The sequence below is a fragment of the Mesoplodon bidens genome, assembly GCF_964165515.1.
Source record: "Mesoplodon bidens genome assembly, chromosome: 9".
NCBI classification, from domain to species: domain Eukaryota; kingdom Metazoa; phylum Chordata; class Mammalia; order Artiodactyla; family Ziphiidae; genus Mesoplodon; species Mesoplodon bidens.
The window spans coordinates 79,533,004-79,550,254 of record NC_138166.1 but is presented as its reverse complement, the minus strand read 5'-3'; the positions used below and the strand labels follow the sequence as shown (position 1 = coordinate 79,550,254).

The following is a 17,251-nucleotide window of genomic DNA, read 5'->3' as shown; positions in this document are numbered from 1 at the left end:
TAACGGCAGGGAATGCATCTGAAAAAAATGCCTTCGTTTCCATAAATAAGCTACCCTAATGTTTTCTGTTACAATGAGGACTTTACCTTAAAGGATTATAGCAAAGAAAGAAGAAAATAAAAGACCTAAAATAGATTCTAAGTGAGTCAAGGAAAGTCAAATAGGAAAAATTAAACATGAATTGCCTTATTCTGAGTGATATCCATAGACATTTTAAGACAGCTTATGCATTTTATACCTACAGGAAGATAGAATCCCTACAGTCTTCTTCACCTAGCTTACAAACTTCAAGATACTTAGTTGAAGGGAAATAGAATCCCTCTTATTTCCTGGATCAAATCCAGTCTCTCAAACTGGGTAAAAAGAATTTGAGATAAGAAAATAACTTGCCAAAGAAAACAGAGAGAAAGATGTCTTGTGTTCTGCCAAATAAAGGATATGCTCTCAAGAATCAAAGGACGAAGGGGACTTGCTAAAACTTTTCAAACAAATACAGCTGGTACTGCTTGGTCTCAGGATGATCGTGGAAAAATAGAATCCTTGTATGCATGGTAAGGCAGGAAAATCCAAATATCGCTTGTTCACATGTTCATGAGAGTAAGGAAGTCCTATTGCTAATGCAATGTCCACGCTTACATCTCCCACATTTTGAGAACAAAAAGTTGGAAAAAGCCTAAAGCAAAAACGACAATGAAGGGGTAGAAAATAAGAACTTAAGTTGCAATTTTGTGGACAAAACCGTATTTAAAATTTTGAGGAAAAGTTAAAGACATGTTTTGGGCTTGAGACAAAAGCCTATGGTCATTATAATTTCCCATCCTCATTTCTAAAGAAAAAAGAACAAGGGCAAAAGAGACAGAAAATTGCATTTAGAAATAGATAAATTGTTGAAAATTTCCTGAAAGAAAAAAAGTCAATTAAAACATAAATAGTCAAGACTAACAACAGGTTGTGAAAGGATTGGAACCCAATAGTTGTCAGCACGGGACAGATTCTTCAACTCATAGCTACTGTCCATTCAACTATCCTCCTATAGCTTCTTTTTTCACAGTCCTTTTCCACATCTCTCTCTCGTCCATCTTCAAAATAGTTTGGTAGTCTGCAACGTTTAAAAGCTGGCATTCTGGCATAAAAATTGCTATCTTTCAGTTTTTATTAGAAGTTAATATGATTCTGTCTCTAGATTGATAGTTTCAAAAAGTTTTGTAATTTCAGCATACTGGGACACATAAACCTATGTGACATAACGTATAGCCTAACTAGAAATTCTGCTAACAAAGAAATTATGCCCCAAATTCACCGCTATCTATCTGAAGAACTATATAGAGTCCCAAATACGAAGGACAATTTTCAAAGTAGCATGCTTAGATAAGACCAAGGTAAAAGTACACATTTCAGCTCAACGCTTGTTCCCTTAGCTAAGGGAAGGCAGAGCAGACCACAGGCAAGGATGGTCAAGGACAGGACAAATAGTATTTGAGTAACTACTCTGTATCAGGTATTTTACACGTTATCTTGGTAAATTTTGTAACTTTGAAGTATGTTTAACTATCTGTTTATGCTACACCTTTATTAAACAGAAATTATTTTCACTTTATGGATGAGGAAACAAACTCAGAACAGCAACTTGGCCAAAGTCCATAAGGTTAGAATGACAGAATAAGAACTCCAACTTAGGCCTATCTGAAGCCTATACTTCTGTTACTATCCTGGTTCATAGGTTTGAAAATATTATGGATCTAATCTCTACTTCTCAAGAATTGGTAATGCTTTCCACTATCACTGTGGCTTTGATATATAGGAACCTCACTTTTGATACAAGAGACAAACTGATTCAGCTTCTAAGTTTATTCTGTTAGCTCTGAAATTCAGGGGCAACTCCTGGTTTATATTTTTACTACTGTCTTTCTAAACCTAATTATTTTACAAAAAGTCTGCCTGCTTTTTAAAAATCACTTTTTTCCCTAACATTATTAATCAAGGTTAACCTTGAAATGTCCATATTTTAAGTGAGGACTCCTAGGACTATATCATCTCATTTTCCTTTTAGATTTATTACTACTTAACTAATTTCATTAAAGGAGCTTTCATTTAAATTTTTTATATTTTTAAAGTGTATTGATAATGGTTTAGCAATCTGTTTAGTACATCCAAGATTTGTATTGGGAGCTTTCAGAAATATTAAAATCAAAGGACAGATGTCCTAAGTTTAATATAGGTAACTCTTTTGTTTTAACCGAATAGCAAGCAAACATGATGGTAAAGTTTATGCAATAAATGCTAATTTGTTTAAAGTGGAGATGCTTATTTATAATTCACAACAGTGGGTATTACTTATAATTTACATATTCCAAAACTTGGTTTTAATATAGCTGTCTAGTATTTAATTTACTGAACAAAGGGGGTTATTCTAGGTGGCTTTCAGTATTCTGAGGCATACAAAAAAAAAAAAAAACTCCTGAGATCTATTAGTTCTAAGGATTAAATCACAATATGTATTTCCCTGGGTGACACCCCGAAATGGGCACATTCATTTTGGATAAAAAGAAAACAAAGTCTTTGGGGTTTGAGAGAAAGAAAAAGTCGAGAGGGGGGAAAAAAGAAATATTTTTCAATTCACAAAACGGGGGTGGGGAATGTGTGGAGGACCCTTGGAGAAAAGAGGCTGAACTGAAATGTTACAAATACATTTGTCCTACGAGACACACCAGCAGGCGGTAGAAATCTTTTCTAAGTGCATCTGCTTTCTTGGAACATCCATCAGCAAGATTTCTGTTTCAGAATTCTGGGAGAGACCTGGTCCTCCACTCCCACTCCCACTGCTGAAGTCTGGACAAACTTTGAGAAACCGTAGGCACCTGCGGCTCTGACGGAACCAGCGAGGAGCACGGGAGAGCGCGTCCCTTCTCCCATTTTCCGTCTGCAGATTCCAGACCTTTCTGACAAGCGGTGTGAATGTCCGGCTGTCGCGCCCCAGAAATGCGACCTCGTCCGCGGAGGATGACCTGGGTCTGCACTGAGGCTCCGCAAAGGTGTGCGTCCGCAGAAGAGAGACGGGCAGCTCGGCCACGGAGACCAAACACCTCCTCCCTCCAGGGCTCTACCGGCGGAAAACACCCGAAAAAGGACCCCACACCCGGGAGCCCGCGCCTGACCCGCAGCCCCGCATCCGGCCGCCCCTCGGCCGGAAGGGGGCGTGGTCTCGATCCGGCGCGGCGAAGCCAGCCTTGGCGTGTGGGGGGGTCCTCCCGGGGCCGCAGATGCGCGTTTCCGGCGCGCTCCCCCGCGTCTTGCGTCCTGTGGTCTCGCCCGTCCCCGCTGCCATGTTGGATTGTGCGGCCGCCGCCGCCGCCGCTGCCGCTGCCGCCGCTGCCGCCGCCGCCGGCGCCGCCGCCGCTGCCGCGGAAGGAGGGTTGGAGGAGGAGTTGGGAGTTTAGCGCAGTCGCCGGAGTGCGAAGACAACGAGCCTCCGGCCAGATCCTGGCCCGGCCGGAGCTGAGAGAGCTTCCTTTTCTCAGGGCGGCCCGCCGTCGACTCCTCCTTCCCGTGGCCTCCTCCCCGCGCCGGCGGAGCTGCGAGATGCTGCGCCTCTGATTACCCTCCTCCCGCCCCTGTCACCGAGAAAGGGGACGAGCGCTCGCCCACTCGCTGGAGGAGACGGCCCTGGCCTCCCTACCCCGCCGGCGAAACCATGAGCTCCGGCCAGCAACAGCCGCCGCCGCCGCGGAGGGTCACCAACGTGGGGTCCCTGCTGCTCACCCCGCAGGAGAACGAGTCCCTCTTCACCTTCCTGGGCAAGAAATGTGTGGTCAGTGGCCGAGACCCGCGTCGCCGCCCCCGACCTTACCTCACGGGCCCGGGCTGGAGGGCCGGGAAGTGGGAGTGGGGAAGGAGGCGGGAGCGGCGCGGGGGGGCGGTGGTACTGCCGGCCAGGCCTCCTGTCGGCCCCGGCCCCGCGTCGGCCCTCCGGCCCGGCTTCCTGGGTGCGGGCCGGCGCGGCCGGACGCCGCTTCCCGGACCTGCCCGGGGAGCACGCAGGGAAGTGTCACCTCCGCAGGCCTGCCCTGGAGCCCTGCTCGGTCGGACCCGGGTCCGTGCCTTTGCTGCTGACTCAGACTTTACTGTCAGGCCTCACGGGGATTTTCTTCTTGCCCGAGCTGCTTGATCTTAGTAACTGGGCCCCTGGACTAGCCCTCGCTTCTCCTCTTACAGCCGATCTGGGGGCGCCTTTCTTCACAATGCCAGAGGTTTCAGGAGTGGGTCGGTCGGGGATCGAGGCCCAAATATGAATGAATCGGACCATAAGGTGGTTTTTTAACCTCCTTTGGGGATCTCAGGAGGGAATGAAGTCGAGTGCGTCTGTTCAGAACGAGGGCAGGAAATGCTACTGCTCCCCATTGCAGAAAAACGAGGTTTATTTCTCCAGCGGTCTCGCCCGGGCCTGGTTTTTCTCTCCTCTCCACTGTTTTTTGGTTTTTTTGTTTTGGGTTTTTTTTTGTTTTGTTTTGTTTTCTTTCTTTCTTTCCATTGGTGGGAGATGTTGCTCTCCCGCACCAAGCGCAGAGGAACCGCAGTCTCCAGCAGTTCTTGGCCTTTGGGGGTCTGAGAATGGTTCTTAGGTTGGTGCAGTGCGGCCTGGTCCAAGCCCCGATGGCCGGTTGGGAGCGAGCAGCTCTGCTGTGGGAAGGGGAATGTGTGTTGTTGACGGAAGCGTTCATTACACGGGCTGCTGGCACTTCTGCGGGTGGGGAGGTTCTGCTCTGCGGGGTAGGTAGGCCTCGTTAGGCTGCATCTTACTGCGCTGGCTGGGTTGAACTGTGGTTGAGTTTGTTGGAACGCTGTTTGGGTCCCTTTCTCCCCCCTTTACTGCTTAACACCTGCGGAGTATATGCCACTGGAACCCGGGAAGCACCGAGGGAAATGCCAACAGGGCTGTACCTTTTACAGCTTTTCTTAGTAGTGCTAAGTGTGTCAAACCAGACTCCACCTGCCTGTTTGAGAAGTTAGGATTAGACAGGTTCTGGGAAGTTACCAGATTGTTAACTTTCTAGGAGTTTACCCTTTGTATCCTGTGCCATCCAGTAGGAGATTGAATCATTACATTCAGTTCAGATGTGTTTCAGATTTCAGAAGTTAGACCTGATTAGAAGAATAAAATGAGGGGGGTGGCTTAAAATGAGAACGGGGGGAAACAACGGTAAGGGCACTCAAGTCCTTTACTCCCCCCACACACTTTTTAAACCAATGAGAAAACTGAGCCAGTGAGCCCGAAGTCACCCAGCAATTTAGTAATGTAACCAGGACTCCTGATGCCTACTCCGTTGTAGTTTCCACTACATCATGTTGTTTTAGAAGAGTTTTTTTCTTACTTGTTATTGACTTATTTAAAAGTGGTATGAAAGGAATAATAACTTCTGTTTTTCATCAGAAACTGGTATAATTAAAGTGTAAGACTTAAAGCAGCACTAATTTTTGAATATTTTCAACTTGGGAAAATCTTCAGTACTTTAAAAGTGACATTATTTAAAGTTTGCGGGTTTACCACTTTTGTTGTGTAATCTGTATCAGAAAGCAAGTAGTTGTACCGTGTGTTACCTACCAGACACTTTAACTTTAAGCAGGAAGGACATGACATTTATACCCAAGTATACTGACTAATTGCTCTGTGCTTACCTGTCATGTTTACTGGTTTCAAAAAAATGACTGATGTGGAAGAATACAGCGATAGATAGAGAATGAATTTCTGTCATTTAAAACCACACTGTTGTAGTTACCTGCTCTTGTGGTGTGAAATGGTTGCGGAGATTAACTTTAATATTTGACGTCTCCAATTATTACAGAGTAAAGAATGATATGTTAATTTTCTGGAACAATCTTTTTTTCCTTCCTTTGCTGACTATGCAGTTTTTTGTACAATACTGAAATACATTGTCTCATTAAAAAAAAAATGAAGCAATGAGATATATAGGTCAGACCAAATTTGTTTAGCAAGATGTATTCAGAACTCTATCTAAGAATTCAGGAAATGAAACAGGAGTAGTTGTAGTCCCAGCTCTCAAGGAGTTTCATTCCTTCTTTCACTCAACAAATATGTATTGAGTAACTAAATGTTGAGGTCAAAATCAGGGTTGATGCCTACACTAAGGGAGCTTACTATATCTAAAAAGAGAAGCAAATGTGTAAACTGATGACTATGTCAGTACTTCAGAGCGATGTGCAAGAGGCTGCATGTCACAATGGAAAATCCTGTATCCTGGCTTTGTAATCAGCAGATCAGGGTTTAAACTCATATGGTCACTTTGGACAAGTTTCTTAAGCCCCCTGTCCTAGCATTGGTTTTCTCTTTTCTAAAATAGGAATACTGTCTCTTGGGGTGTTTGTGTGGGTTAGAAGGACTGTATGTGTGGATGCTATTATTTGCGGTACGCGGGCCTCTCACTGTTGTGACCTCTCCCATTGCGGAGCACAGGCTCTGGATGCGCAGGCTCAGCAGCCATGGCTCACGGGCCCAGCCGCTCCGCAGCATGTGGGATCCTCCCGGACCGGGGCACGAACCCGTGTCCCCTGCATCGGCAGGCAGACTCTCAACCACTGCGCCACCAGGGAAGCCCGATACTATTATTTTTATAAAGGTTTAGGAGATCAGAAGAGAGGATGAGTAAACGCTTTTTAGAATGGTCAGTACCTGAACATTTAAGATTAGTAGGTATAGTCGTCATCGGGTGCTGAAGTCCCTTGCAGTCAGCCCTCCATGTCCAGAGATTTGGAGGGCCGACTACCCCCCAGGTTGATGAGAGGTATGAAACAGCTTGGGAAGTCGGGGGACCTCCTAATAGCATGTTATGGAGCAAGAAGGGGTCTCAAGTTTAGGTATGCATTGGAATCATTGGGGAGATTATTACAAATGCATATATGGCTAGGCCAAATTCCTAGATAATATTCAAATTCATTGGGTCTGAGGCATAACTTGGACGTTTCTATTTTTAGCAACAATAATAGAAGTCTTCAACTTATATCACAGTTTGAGAACCACTGCAAAAATCCACTGTTTTCTAATAGGGTAATCCTGAAGCACATTGGAAATGTTAATAGGTTTTCCCTCAATCTTTGGTCCATAAACTCTTTCAGGACAGCAGTTCTCTAACCCCTTCAGGTAACAATGTGTATTTCATAGGTGTAAGAGATGCAGTTGAGGAAGTATTGCACTAGTTAGTGGGGTACCACAAGATCAGATTTGACTTTTAGAAAGTTTGGGGAGAAAGGTGGAGGCACTCTACTATAGAAGGTGGATTGAGGGTTGTGAGATTGGAGGCAAAGGAGATCAGATACGTGTTTACAATCATCTGCATGAAATATGATGAGGGTGTGAATTAAAGCAGTGCTAGTGGGATAAAGGAGCAAAAGACTCCAATAGGATTTCATCCCCCTCAGGTAGAGGGCGTGAAGGAAGGGAACTGGGGAAAAGGCAGGTATAAAACCACCAGCAGAAAAAGTATGGAGAAACATGCATGTGTCACTAGATGTAAATATGCCTAGATATTAATGAAACTCTAGGTTACTGATTGTTTTCATGGGGGAGGTGAATTTTCAGTAAAGCTATAGTTTTACCACAGTTTTTAAAAATAGATTTTGAAAAAGTTGAGGGTTCATTTAAAGTTATATGTAAATATGTAAATATATGTTATGTAATTTTGCATAAAGTTAATAGTTCTGTTGCAATTTATTAGCTGGTGGTATTTTCTTAGAACAATAATTAAGAAGGGTTAGAAACAAGATTACTAGGTCTAGTTTTGTAGTTAGTTCTGTTGCCTTTCATGTGTGTGATTTAACTTATTTTCTGTAAAGAGTATATCCATCTTGCCAAGAAAAGAGTATGTCCATCTTGCCAAAAAATATATATATACATTCCTGAATAAGTAAGAAATTAAGGATTGGGAGAAAACAAAACCTTATACTATCCCTCTGGTCCAGATGGATTGGGGTTAGAAATGTTGAGTATTACCATTCCCTGCATACTCACTTGGTTTGTTTCAGGATTTAGTGATATTTAAGAAGGCATTTTTATTAACTAAGTTTAATTTTTATTTTCTTTAGTTCCTCAGCACTTGTTTTAACTTGCTTAAAGTCTTGAGTTTTTTGTTTGTTTTCTCACCCTATATATAATTCTGGGAGATTAGACCTTAAGCCTACATAGTCTTCTATAATTTTTATAATAACCAGCATACAGATCACTGAATACTTACTGATTGCATAATCATAATAGCTACCTTGTTTACTCCTTAGGAGTTCATTCAGCATTTCTCATTGCTTGATCAGGTTGTTAAAACCTTCAGTTTCTAATACAGATGTTATCTGGACTTCAGTCTTTATTAGGAGAATGAAGTGGTTTAATTCTTCTGCTGAACTAATGTAGTTGGTAGCAGTAGCTGTCCAACATTTGTTTCTGTTCTAAATTCTTAAATAGGTTTAGGGAGAGAGGTGCCTAAGAGGGATCATTGTCTTGATGAAGCCCTAAATTGAGGCAGTCCCAAAGGGAAGTTAGTGCTGGGAATGTATTCCACATGTAAGGAGAAAAAAAGGTAAAAATTCACAGGATTTGGACTAGACAAAGACATGAAGGCAACCTAGGCTAGTGAAGAGGAAAAAGGTGAGTACAAAAGTGAGTGTCATATGGGGTGAACTATAAGCACAGGAGATTTAGAAGAATCCAGCAGATCTGGGTTTATATATCCTTTTTTTATTATTATTCTTAGCTCTATAGTATAGCTTAACAAGTGTGAGCCTTAGTGTCTAGATTTGTAAAATGGACTTAGTCAAGGATTTCAGAGAATAATGCAATTATGTGTGTAAAGCAGTTAGAACGCCGGCCACTTACAAAGTGTTCTGGGAGTTGGAGAAGCACGTGAAAGAATGTTGTCATTAATACTATTCACTACTTGGTTTAGACTTCTTGTTACTGGCAGGGAGGTTTTAAAGTAAAATCTTGGACTGTATATTGTATTTGTTTTGATTTAGGTAAATTAATTCTAACATTTTGGCTTAAAGTCAGTACATTATAGAGTATGTAAATTAAGAGTTAAGCAGCAGCTGGAACAGACCTCTTTGGGGAATTTCTGGGCAGCCTAAGCCCCTCTGACTGCTGACTGGAAAGGAAAAAAGGGGTACTGGTATAAGAGTTAGGAGTTCCTGGGTTTTAGTCCATGCTCGCCACCAATTAATTGTGAATGTGAACAAGTATCCACCTTCCTGAACCTCACTTTCCTGGTCTGAAAAGGAGTGGTTGGACAGATAACACCACAGTCTCTCCACCTTTAATGCTCTACCACTCTAAATGTTCTAGTTGCCAGGGACTCTAGCAGGGAAAGAACAGAGCTTCTGTTAACCTTGGCATATGTGTGTTTTGCTCAGTGGAAACAAAGATAGTATATATCTAAGTGCAAGGTAGATAATCTACAGTCATTTCACTGCAGATTCCCATTTCTAACTCTCCTTTTTCTTAGCATCATAATTTGATAGATATCTTACCGTAGAAAGACCAGGGTAAACAGAATTAAAAAGCATTAGTAATAGAATAATCAGCTCTCAACTAACTTTGAATTATTATTATTAATTATTCTAATTACAAGGAATTTTTGGCTTATTATAAGTATGCCTTTTAATTAAGATGGAGTTATTTTAAAGAGTTCCTCTTTTGTTAACCAGTTCCATCTAGAACCTCATTTCTTACATGAAACTTTATTAGTGATAGGATAGTTTGGTGTTACCTTTTATTGCTTATTATCTAAGGTTAAAAATAAGGTTGTTGGGTTTTTTTAAAGTTTTTAGTTTTAAGTGTTAGACTCAGTAGTTATAGTGAACTGACTTCATTATTTTAGAATGATTAAAAGTTGAGGTTTAGAAGAGCAGATGGAGTTCAGCTCCATTATAAATTATTCTGTCTGAGAGTCATAGCTTTGATCCAATAGATAAGAACTCAGCATTATTAATAGAGTTCACTTTCATTGTAAAGGTCTGGAAGCAAAACAAGTTTATACACTCTTCTCCAGAGTAATATAATATATATTGTTAACTGTAAATAAAATTCTTATTAGTGTATAACTGAACAATCTAGTGTTTTTTAAGTATTGTTTACTAATTAGAAGACATTTGGCATATTTAACTATATTCATAAATGTAGTGTAACAAAAATGTATTGTTTTTCTTTATTGTATCTATCAGTATTCTTGGAAATAGAGGATTACAGCACTATAGTGTTAATATAAGAGAGTGGAATTATTAGAAAACATTAGTTTCCCTTTGGAGTTAATGTGTTGTAAAGGACTTTATGACCCTTTATTTATTTAGAAAAGCATCTTTTAAAAAATTAATTATTTAATTATTTATTTATTTGGCTGTGCCGGGGCTTAGTTGCGGCATGAGGGATTTTCAGTTGCGGCATGCGGAATCTAGTTCCCTGACCGGGATGGAACCCGGGCCCCCTGTACGGAGCATGGCGTCTTAACCACTGGACCACCAGGGAAGTCCCTATTACCCTTTTTTTTTTTTTTTAAAGAAACCAAATAACTGGTGTAATGTTGAAGAGGTGAATCTAGAAAAACTCCGTTTAGAAAATAAAATCAAATGAAAGATTTGTAGTAACTTCATATTTCAATGACTATCTGTTAGTTTAATTGTTCTCTGTGTCCTCGGTTCCTCTGCCATGATGATTTGGCTTTTTAACTTATTTTTTACTTGACCTGAAGATTACTATAGAGATCTGCCTCTATAAAGGAGTACTCATTAAAGACCAGATAAATTGAAACAAAAGGGAAATGCGAAAGACATCTGGGAATATAAAATGCTGTTAAAAATATGAGGAGATAGAAACTATCATCAGACAAATGCACAGTAACTTTAGGACAATGAAATATTTTAAAGCTTAATTTTAAAGTTAAACTTTCATATTAAACTTGGAGAAGCTAAAACTATCTAGTGTTTTTAAGTATTAAAATAGAGGTGAAGTTGTTTATCATTTTTTTTTGGTTCCAAAATAAAAAGGTTTAAGTGAAATTCTCCCTCCAGTAAGGTGAATACTTTTGTTGCCATAAAAATACCAGAGGATACCTAAATACCTAAGAAATATTCATAGTAGTAAAGGAGCTTATTGATTTGTATGCAGTGCATGAAGCTAATCAAATGATTTCCTCTCTTCTTATTAATAAAATATAGCCATGATCAAGAATTGAGGATTTGCTGAGTACATAACACCTTCCCGGTATCTTGGACTACATGGAAAGGGTAGGGAAGATTTAGTCCTTACCCCTCAGTTGTTCACTAAGTAGCCAGGGAAGACAAAATATGCATGTAAAGATAGTTTTACAAGCCAGCATGTAATAAAGTTTTGAATAATAGAGAGGAGAGATAGGTGTAAAACTGTGGGTTTTAATACATCATTGTGGGGTTTGAGCATGAGAACCTTCAATGGTCTACAGAATTTATGTCAGAACAAGGAATTAGCCCTGTTCAAGTGTAGGGAAATGTGAGAGCAACTTAGGAGTAGAAAATTTTCATGGAGTGTTCAGCAATACTGAATAGACTGACTTGGCTAGAACTGAGAATGGTATTTGCTTGAGGAGATAGTGGATAATAAGTTCGAAAGATAAATCGAGGCCAGATTTTAGAAGACCTTGAACGTCAAACCTAGGGATTGAGCTTTAGTCCCTAAGTAGGGAGAAGTCACAAAGATTTTGATTCAAAAAATGTCAAGATAGGAAGGATCTAGGAATGGGGAAAACTGGAAATTATTATTCATAATAAGAATAATTAACACTTTAAAGTTTACTAAACAGTTTCTTATTCATTATCTTAGCAACCAGACCTGGCCTGGCTAAGGAACCTGAATTGTAGCAGCATCTGGTATAGAAAAAGGATTATGAAGGATAGTGAATCCTTGGCCTTTGCTCTCATGGCAGACACCACTTATCACTCACAGCATTTTTTCCTACTTTGTCCTACACACAGCCACTACCAATCAGTCCAAGTTCACAGTTGATGAAATCTAGTTGCCATTCCAAGGCTCTATTCTAGAAACATTGTGAAGAAAAAAATGTCAATATTTGGTTGGCTCTGTGAATTCAAGATGACAACAGAACCTCCTTGTGGAAATGGCTAAGTAGTAGAAATTGTAGGATTAGAGCTGTTGGAATCCTTTGTACAGTGTTGGTTATCGAGGCCTTAGGAGTGGAGTTAGATCATGAAGGTGTCAGTGCATGTGAAGATTACAGAGGGAGGCAGTCTAGTCCATATTTGACTTGACCAACATTTGAAAAGGATGGATTTCAGTGAGAAGCTGAAGGGGGGAAAAGATGTTCTCTTTAAATTACCAGAAAAGTGGTATTCTGCAACTTAACTTTTTCACTTGTACTGTATATCTTTCAAACATTTCCATGTTCATTTATATCTGTTGCATCCTTTTCATTACTACATCCTACATTTTATGTATTTCTTATAGCTTATTAACCTCTAATAGTTTCCTAGGGCTAGTTTAACAAGGTACCACAAACTGTGTGGCTTAAAAAACAAATTTAATCTCTCTCATTTCTAGAGGCTGGAAGTCCAAAATCAAGGTGTTGGTAGGGTTGGTTCCTTTTGGCGGCACTGAAAGAGAATCTGTCCCATGCATCTCCTAGCTTCTGGCATCTGCTGACCATCCTTGATATTCTTCGGCTTATAGATTTATCACTCCAGTCTCTACCTATGTAATCATCACAGGATGTTCTCTACTTGTCTGTTTCTCTGTCTTCTTTTTGTATAAGGACACCAGTCATTGGACTAGTGTCAACCCTAATGACCTCATCTTAACTTGGTTACATCTGCAAAGAATATTTTTCGATATATGGTCACATTCACAGATACAGGGGTTAGGACTTAAGTATATTTTTTAGGGAGACACAATTCAACCCATAACAATGGGTATTTTTATAAACAGTGCTGTAATGAACATTCAAATACCTATTTCTATGTATCCTTTCCAAGTATTTCTATAGAGTAAATTCAAAGCAGTGAAGTCAGAAAGCATGAGTATTAAAAAATAGTAATAGATACTGCTGAATTGTCTTACAAAACAGGTGTTACCAAACTCTGTATGGTCACATCAACACTAGAATTTAAAAATCTTTTTTTGCTTCTGACAGTTTCACTGGTCAAAAAAATCTCATTGTTTGATTTGTAGTTTTTAGTGAAGTTAAATATTTTTTCATGTCTGTTGGTCATTTATATTTCTTCTGTGAAATGCCTATTCTTGTCTTTAGACCATTTTTCTATTGGGTTGTTTTTTCTTAGTGACTTAAAGAGCTCTTTAGGGATAGTAATTTTACAGTATTTTTTTGGCAGTTCATATTTTATTTTTCAACAAGTATTTTTGGTCATTGCATAAGTTTTAAATTTTGTGTAGTTAAATATGATAGTCCTTCTAGTATATCAAGTTCTTATTTAATACTATCCTAGTTGAGAACTGCAAAAATATTTACTCACATTTTCCTAGTACTTCTGTGGTCTTATTTTGTACGTGTTATCTTTGATCTTTCTGGAAGTGACTTTGGAAAACAAAGGTAGTAGAAAGCCAGTGCTACCTTTTTACAAACGATGTCATTTATTGAGCAATTGATTTTCTCCCATCTGTTTGAAACGCTGTCTTACCAGATGTACTTAGATCCATTTCTACATTCTCTTATTTTTTTTATTTCTTTGCCAGTATACCAAATTTTTAATTAGTGTAGCTTTATAATTATGACATAGTTTGATTAAAGTCCCTCATTACTCTCCTTTTCAATATTTTCTAGCTATTTTTATATGCCTATGCTTAGTATTTCTTCAAGACTTTACCTCCCACCCCATCTCCCACCAAAAGAATATTTGCTTTAAAATAGCATTGGATTTGTAGATTAATTTAAGAAAAATTGACATAGTGGGGATTTCCATTGGCAAGCAAATCTGTTTTATTTGCCACTTGTCTTATTTCCTTCTGTAGTTATATAGTTTTCATATCATCCGTACTAGCCATTAAATTTTTTTTTTTTTAGGTACAAAAGTGATACCCATTTATACTCATTGTTTAGACACACACACACACCACACATATACACACACACACGCAGTCTGCACTATATGGAGTTAAAAGGTAAAACAGCCCTTTACACCTCTCATCCCCTAATACAATTAGGCTCCATAGAAAGCTCTTGAGCTTTTGATGTGTCTCTTTCCCTTACTTTTTATTTGTATGTGTGTATATGAATACGTATCTCTGCATTTTACCTGAAAGGGGTCATATTCTGGGCAGATTATATCATGTACATATAGATTTACCTCATGCTTTTTTTAACATTTTTATTATGGAAACTTTTAAACATATACAAAGTAAAATAGGATAATGAATCTACGTGGACCTATCGCTGAGCTTTAGTGAGTATCAACTCATGGCCAGTCTTGTTTGCTTTATATCGCTACCCACTTTTGCCTTTCCTGTATTATTTGGAAGTAAATAGTGGGCATTATATAAGGTTTTTTTGTCCTAATCAGTCTGGCTAGAGGTTTGTTAATTTTATTGATTTTTTTAACAGATTTAAGTTTAACTGATTTCTGTTGTTTTTCTTGTTTTCTATTTTATTGTTTTCTGTTCTGATATTTATTATTTCCTTTTGCTTACATTGGGTTTAAATTGCTTTTCTTTTTTAAGGTGGTAACTACTCAGGTAATTGATTTGAGACCTTTTTCTTTTTCTAATGTAGAGATTTAGTGCTATACATTTTCTTGTAAATACTGCTTTACTGGCATCCCACATATTGGACGTGTTGTATTTTATTTTTCATTTAAATACTTGCTAATTTTCCTTTTCATTTCTTTGACCCACAGCTTTTCTAGAAGTATGCAATTTAGTGTCCAAAGATTTAGGGATTTTCCAGATGTCTTTCTGTTACTGATTTCTAACTTAATTCTATTATGTTAGAAAATACATGGATCCTTTTTATTGATAAGAATATGGTCTAAATTGGCGTTGCACATGCCTTTGAAAATAATGTGTACTCCACTGTTGTGTGGAGTGTTCAGCAAATGTTAATTATATCAAGATGGTCCGTAGTGTAGTTTAAGTTGTCTCTCTCCTTACTGATTTTCTTGCTCTATCAATTTTTTGAGAGAAAGGCATTAAGTTCTTCCACTGTTATTACGAATTTGTTTCACTTTGCAGTTCTATCAGTTTCTCTTCACTTGTTTTGAACCTGTTTATCATGTACATAAACATTTACAACAGTTATGTCCTGTTGAAGAGTTGACTGTCATGAAATGAACCCCTTTGTCCCTGATATACTTTGCTCTGAAATCAACTTTGTTATTAAAGCTACTGAAGCTTTCTTTTGATTGGTGTTATAATGTTTTTTGCATTCTTTTATTTTTAATATCTTTGAGTCTTTATACTTAAAATGGGTTTCATATAGGCGGCACATAGTTAGGTCTTGCTTTTTAAGCCCAGTCTGGTAGTATTTACTTCGGGTGTTTAGACCATTTACATTTAATTAGATGATTATTGATATGATTGGGTTTAAATCTACCATCTTGCTACTTGTTTTCTGTTTGTCTCACATTTTCTTTGTTCCTTTCCTCCTCCTCTTTCTGGCTTTCTTTAGATTGGATTAGTATTTTTAAATTTTCCTTTAACCTCCTTTTCTGGTTTATTGGTTGTAACTCTTTATTTTGTTTCTGTAGTTGCTTTAGGGCTTACAGTATATAACTTATTACAGTCTACTTGCAAAGGCTATTATATCACTTCACATTTAGTATAAGAACTTTACAATAGTACAGTTCCATTTCTTCCCTTCAAGCCATTATGCTATATTGTTGCCATACATTTTACCTTTAAATTCCTTGATACATTGTTATTTTGCCATAATGATTCAAGTATCTTTTAAGGAGATTTGATGGTAAGGAAAAAAAATTCTTGTATTTATCCACTTGTTATCATTTCTGTTGCCTTTAATTCCTTTGTCTAGATCCAGACTTCTCTCTGCTATCAGTTTTCTTCAGAGTATTTTTTCCTTTCCCTCCCTCCCTCCCTTCCTTCCTCCCTCCCTTTTCTTTCTTTTCTTTCTTTCTTTCTTTCTTTTTTTTTTTTTTCCCCCTTAAACATCTCTTGTAGTACAGGTCTGCTGCTGGTAAATTCTTTCAGCTTTGTATCTCTGAAAAAGTCTATATTTTGCCCTGAATCTTGAAAGATATTTTCTCTGGATATATAATTCTAGATTGATAGTTTTTTTGTTTTTTGGTTTTTTTCTTTCTGTAAAGATGTTGCTCCAGTATCTTCTGGTTTGCAGTTACTGCTGACAGGAAATTTGCTGTTGTCCTTTTCTTTAATCTTCTGTATACAACATGTCTTTTTTCTCTGATTACTTCTCAGATTTTTCTCTTTATTACTGGTTTTAAGGACTCTAATTATGATGTGCTTTGCTCTAGTTTTCTTATTGTTTCTTATGTTGGGATTTCTTAAACTTCTTGGATATGTGAGTTTATAGTAAGTATATATCAAGGTTGGAAATTTTTCAGTCTTTTTTTTCCCCAGATATCCACCACCCCAAAAAAAAGCTTGACTCCAAAAAAGCTAGACACATATAGACTGCTTGAAGTTGTCCTAGACTTCACTACTGTACAGCTCTTTTTTTTTCTTTCTGTCTTATTCTCTCACTGTTTTAGATAGTAGCTAGTGCTATGTCTTTAAAGTCACTAATCTTTTATCTGCAATGTCTAATCTGCCATTAATACCATTTAGATGTTAGTTTTTTCATCTCAGATGTTATAGTTTTCATCTCTGGGGTTTAATTTGGATTTTAAAAAGTATATTCTGAGTTTCTACTTAATATGTTCTTTCTTTGCTCTAGCATGGTAAGAGCTTTTTCACATGCTTGGTAACTTTTTTATTGGATACCAGATATTGTGACATTTATCTTTGAATTTTTAATGGTAAGGTGTTATTTTTTTATTTTCCATCAAAGTATTCTGCATTTGCTAGTTGCTGTACTTTAAGAGCAGCCTCCCCCCTCCTTTTGCAATAATAACTAATTAAATATATCTGAAGATACTAATTTTTTTTTAAGTTCTCATCGTTGAAAAAAATTTTCAATTAATATTCATGTAGTTGCTCTCTTCTTTGCTCCTGTTTCCTCAATTGTCTGATTATTCTTGGCTGTGGTCCAAATTTATGTTTGAAGGTCTGATTTCTAATATA

The 17,251-nt window shown here is 38.4% G+C and overlaps 2 protein-coding genes across 2 annotated transcripts in view; one reads left to right on the top strand and one right to left on the bottom strand.

The window, feature by feature from the left end:
- Positions 1-3,693, bottom strand: part of LOC308622311 (uncharacterized protein) — a gene marked incomplete at its 5' end in the record, with an annotated part of 42,864 nt that extends 39,171 nt beyond the window's left edge. The window contains 2 exons of the mRNA XM_081243667.1: positions 2,859-3,611; positions 3,682-3,693. Coding sequence (XP_081099793.1) covers positions 2,859-3,611; positions 3,682-3,693 — 765 coding nt within the window. The remainder of the gene's footprint in view (positions 1-2,858; positions 3,612-3,681) is intronic.
- Positions 3,468-17,251, top strand: part of WASL (WASP like actin nucleation promoting factor) — a 63,962-nt gene continuing 50,178 nt past the window's right edge. Inside the window, exon 1 of the mRNA XM_081243774.1 lies at positions 3,468-3,808. Coding sequence (XP_081099900.1) covers positions 3,692-3,808 — 117 coding nt within the window. The 5' untranslated portion in view covers positions 3,468-3,691. The remainder of the gene's footprint in view (positions 3,809-17,251) is intronic.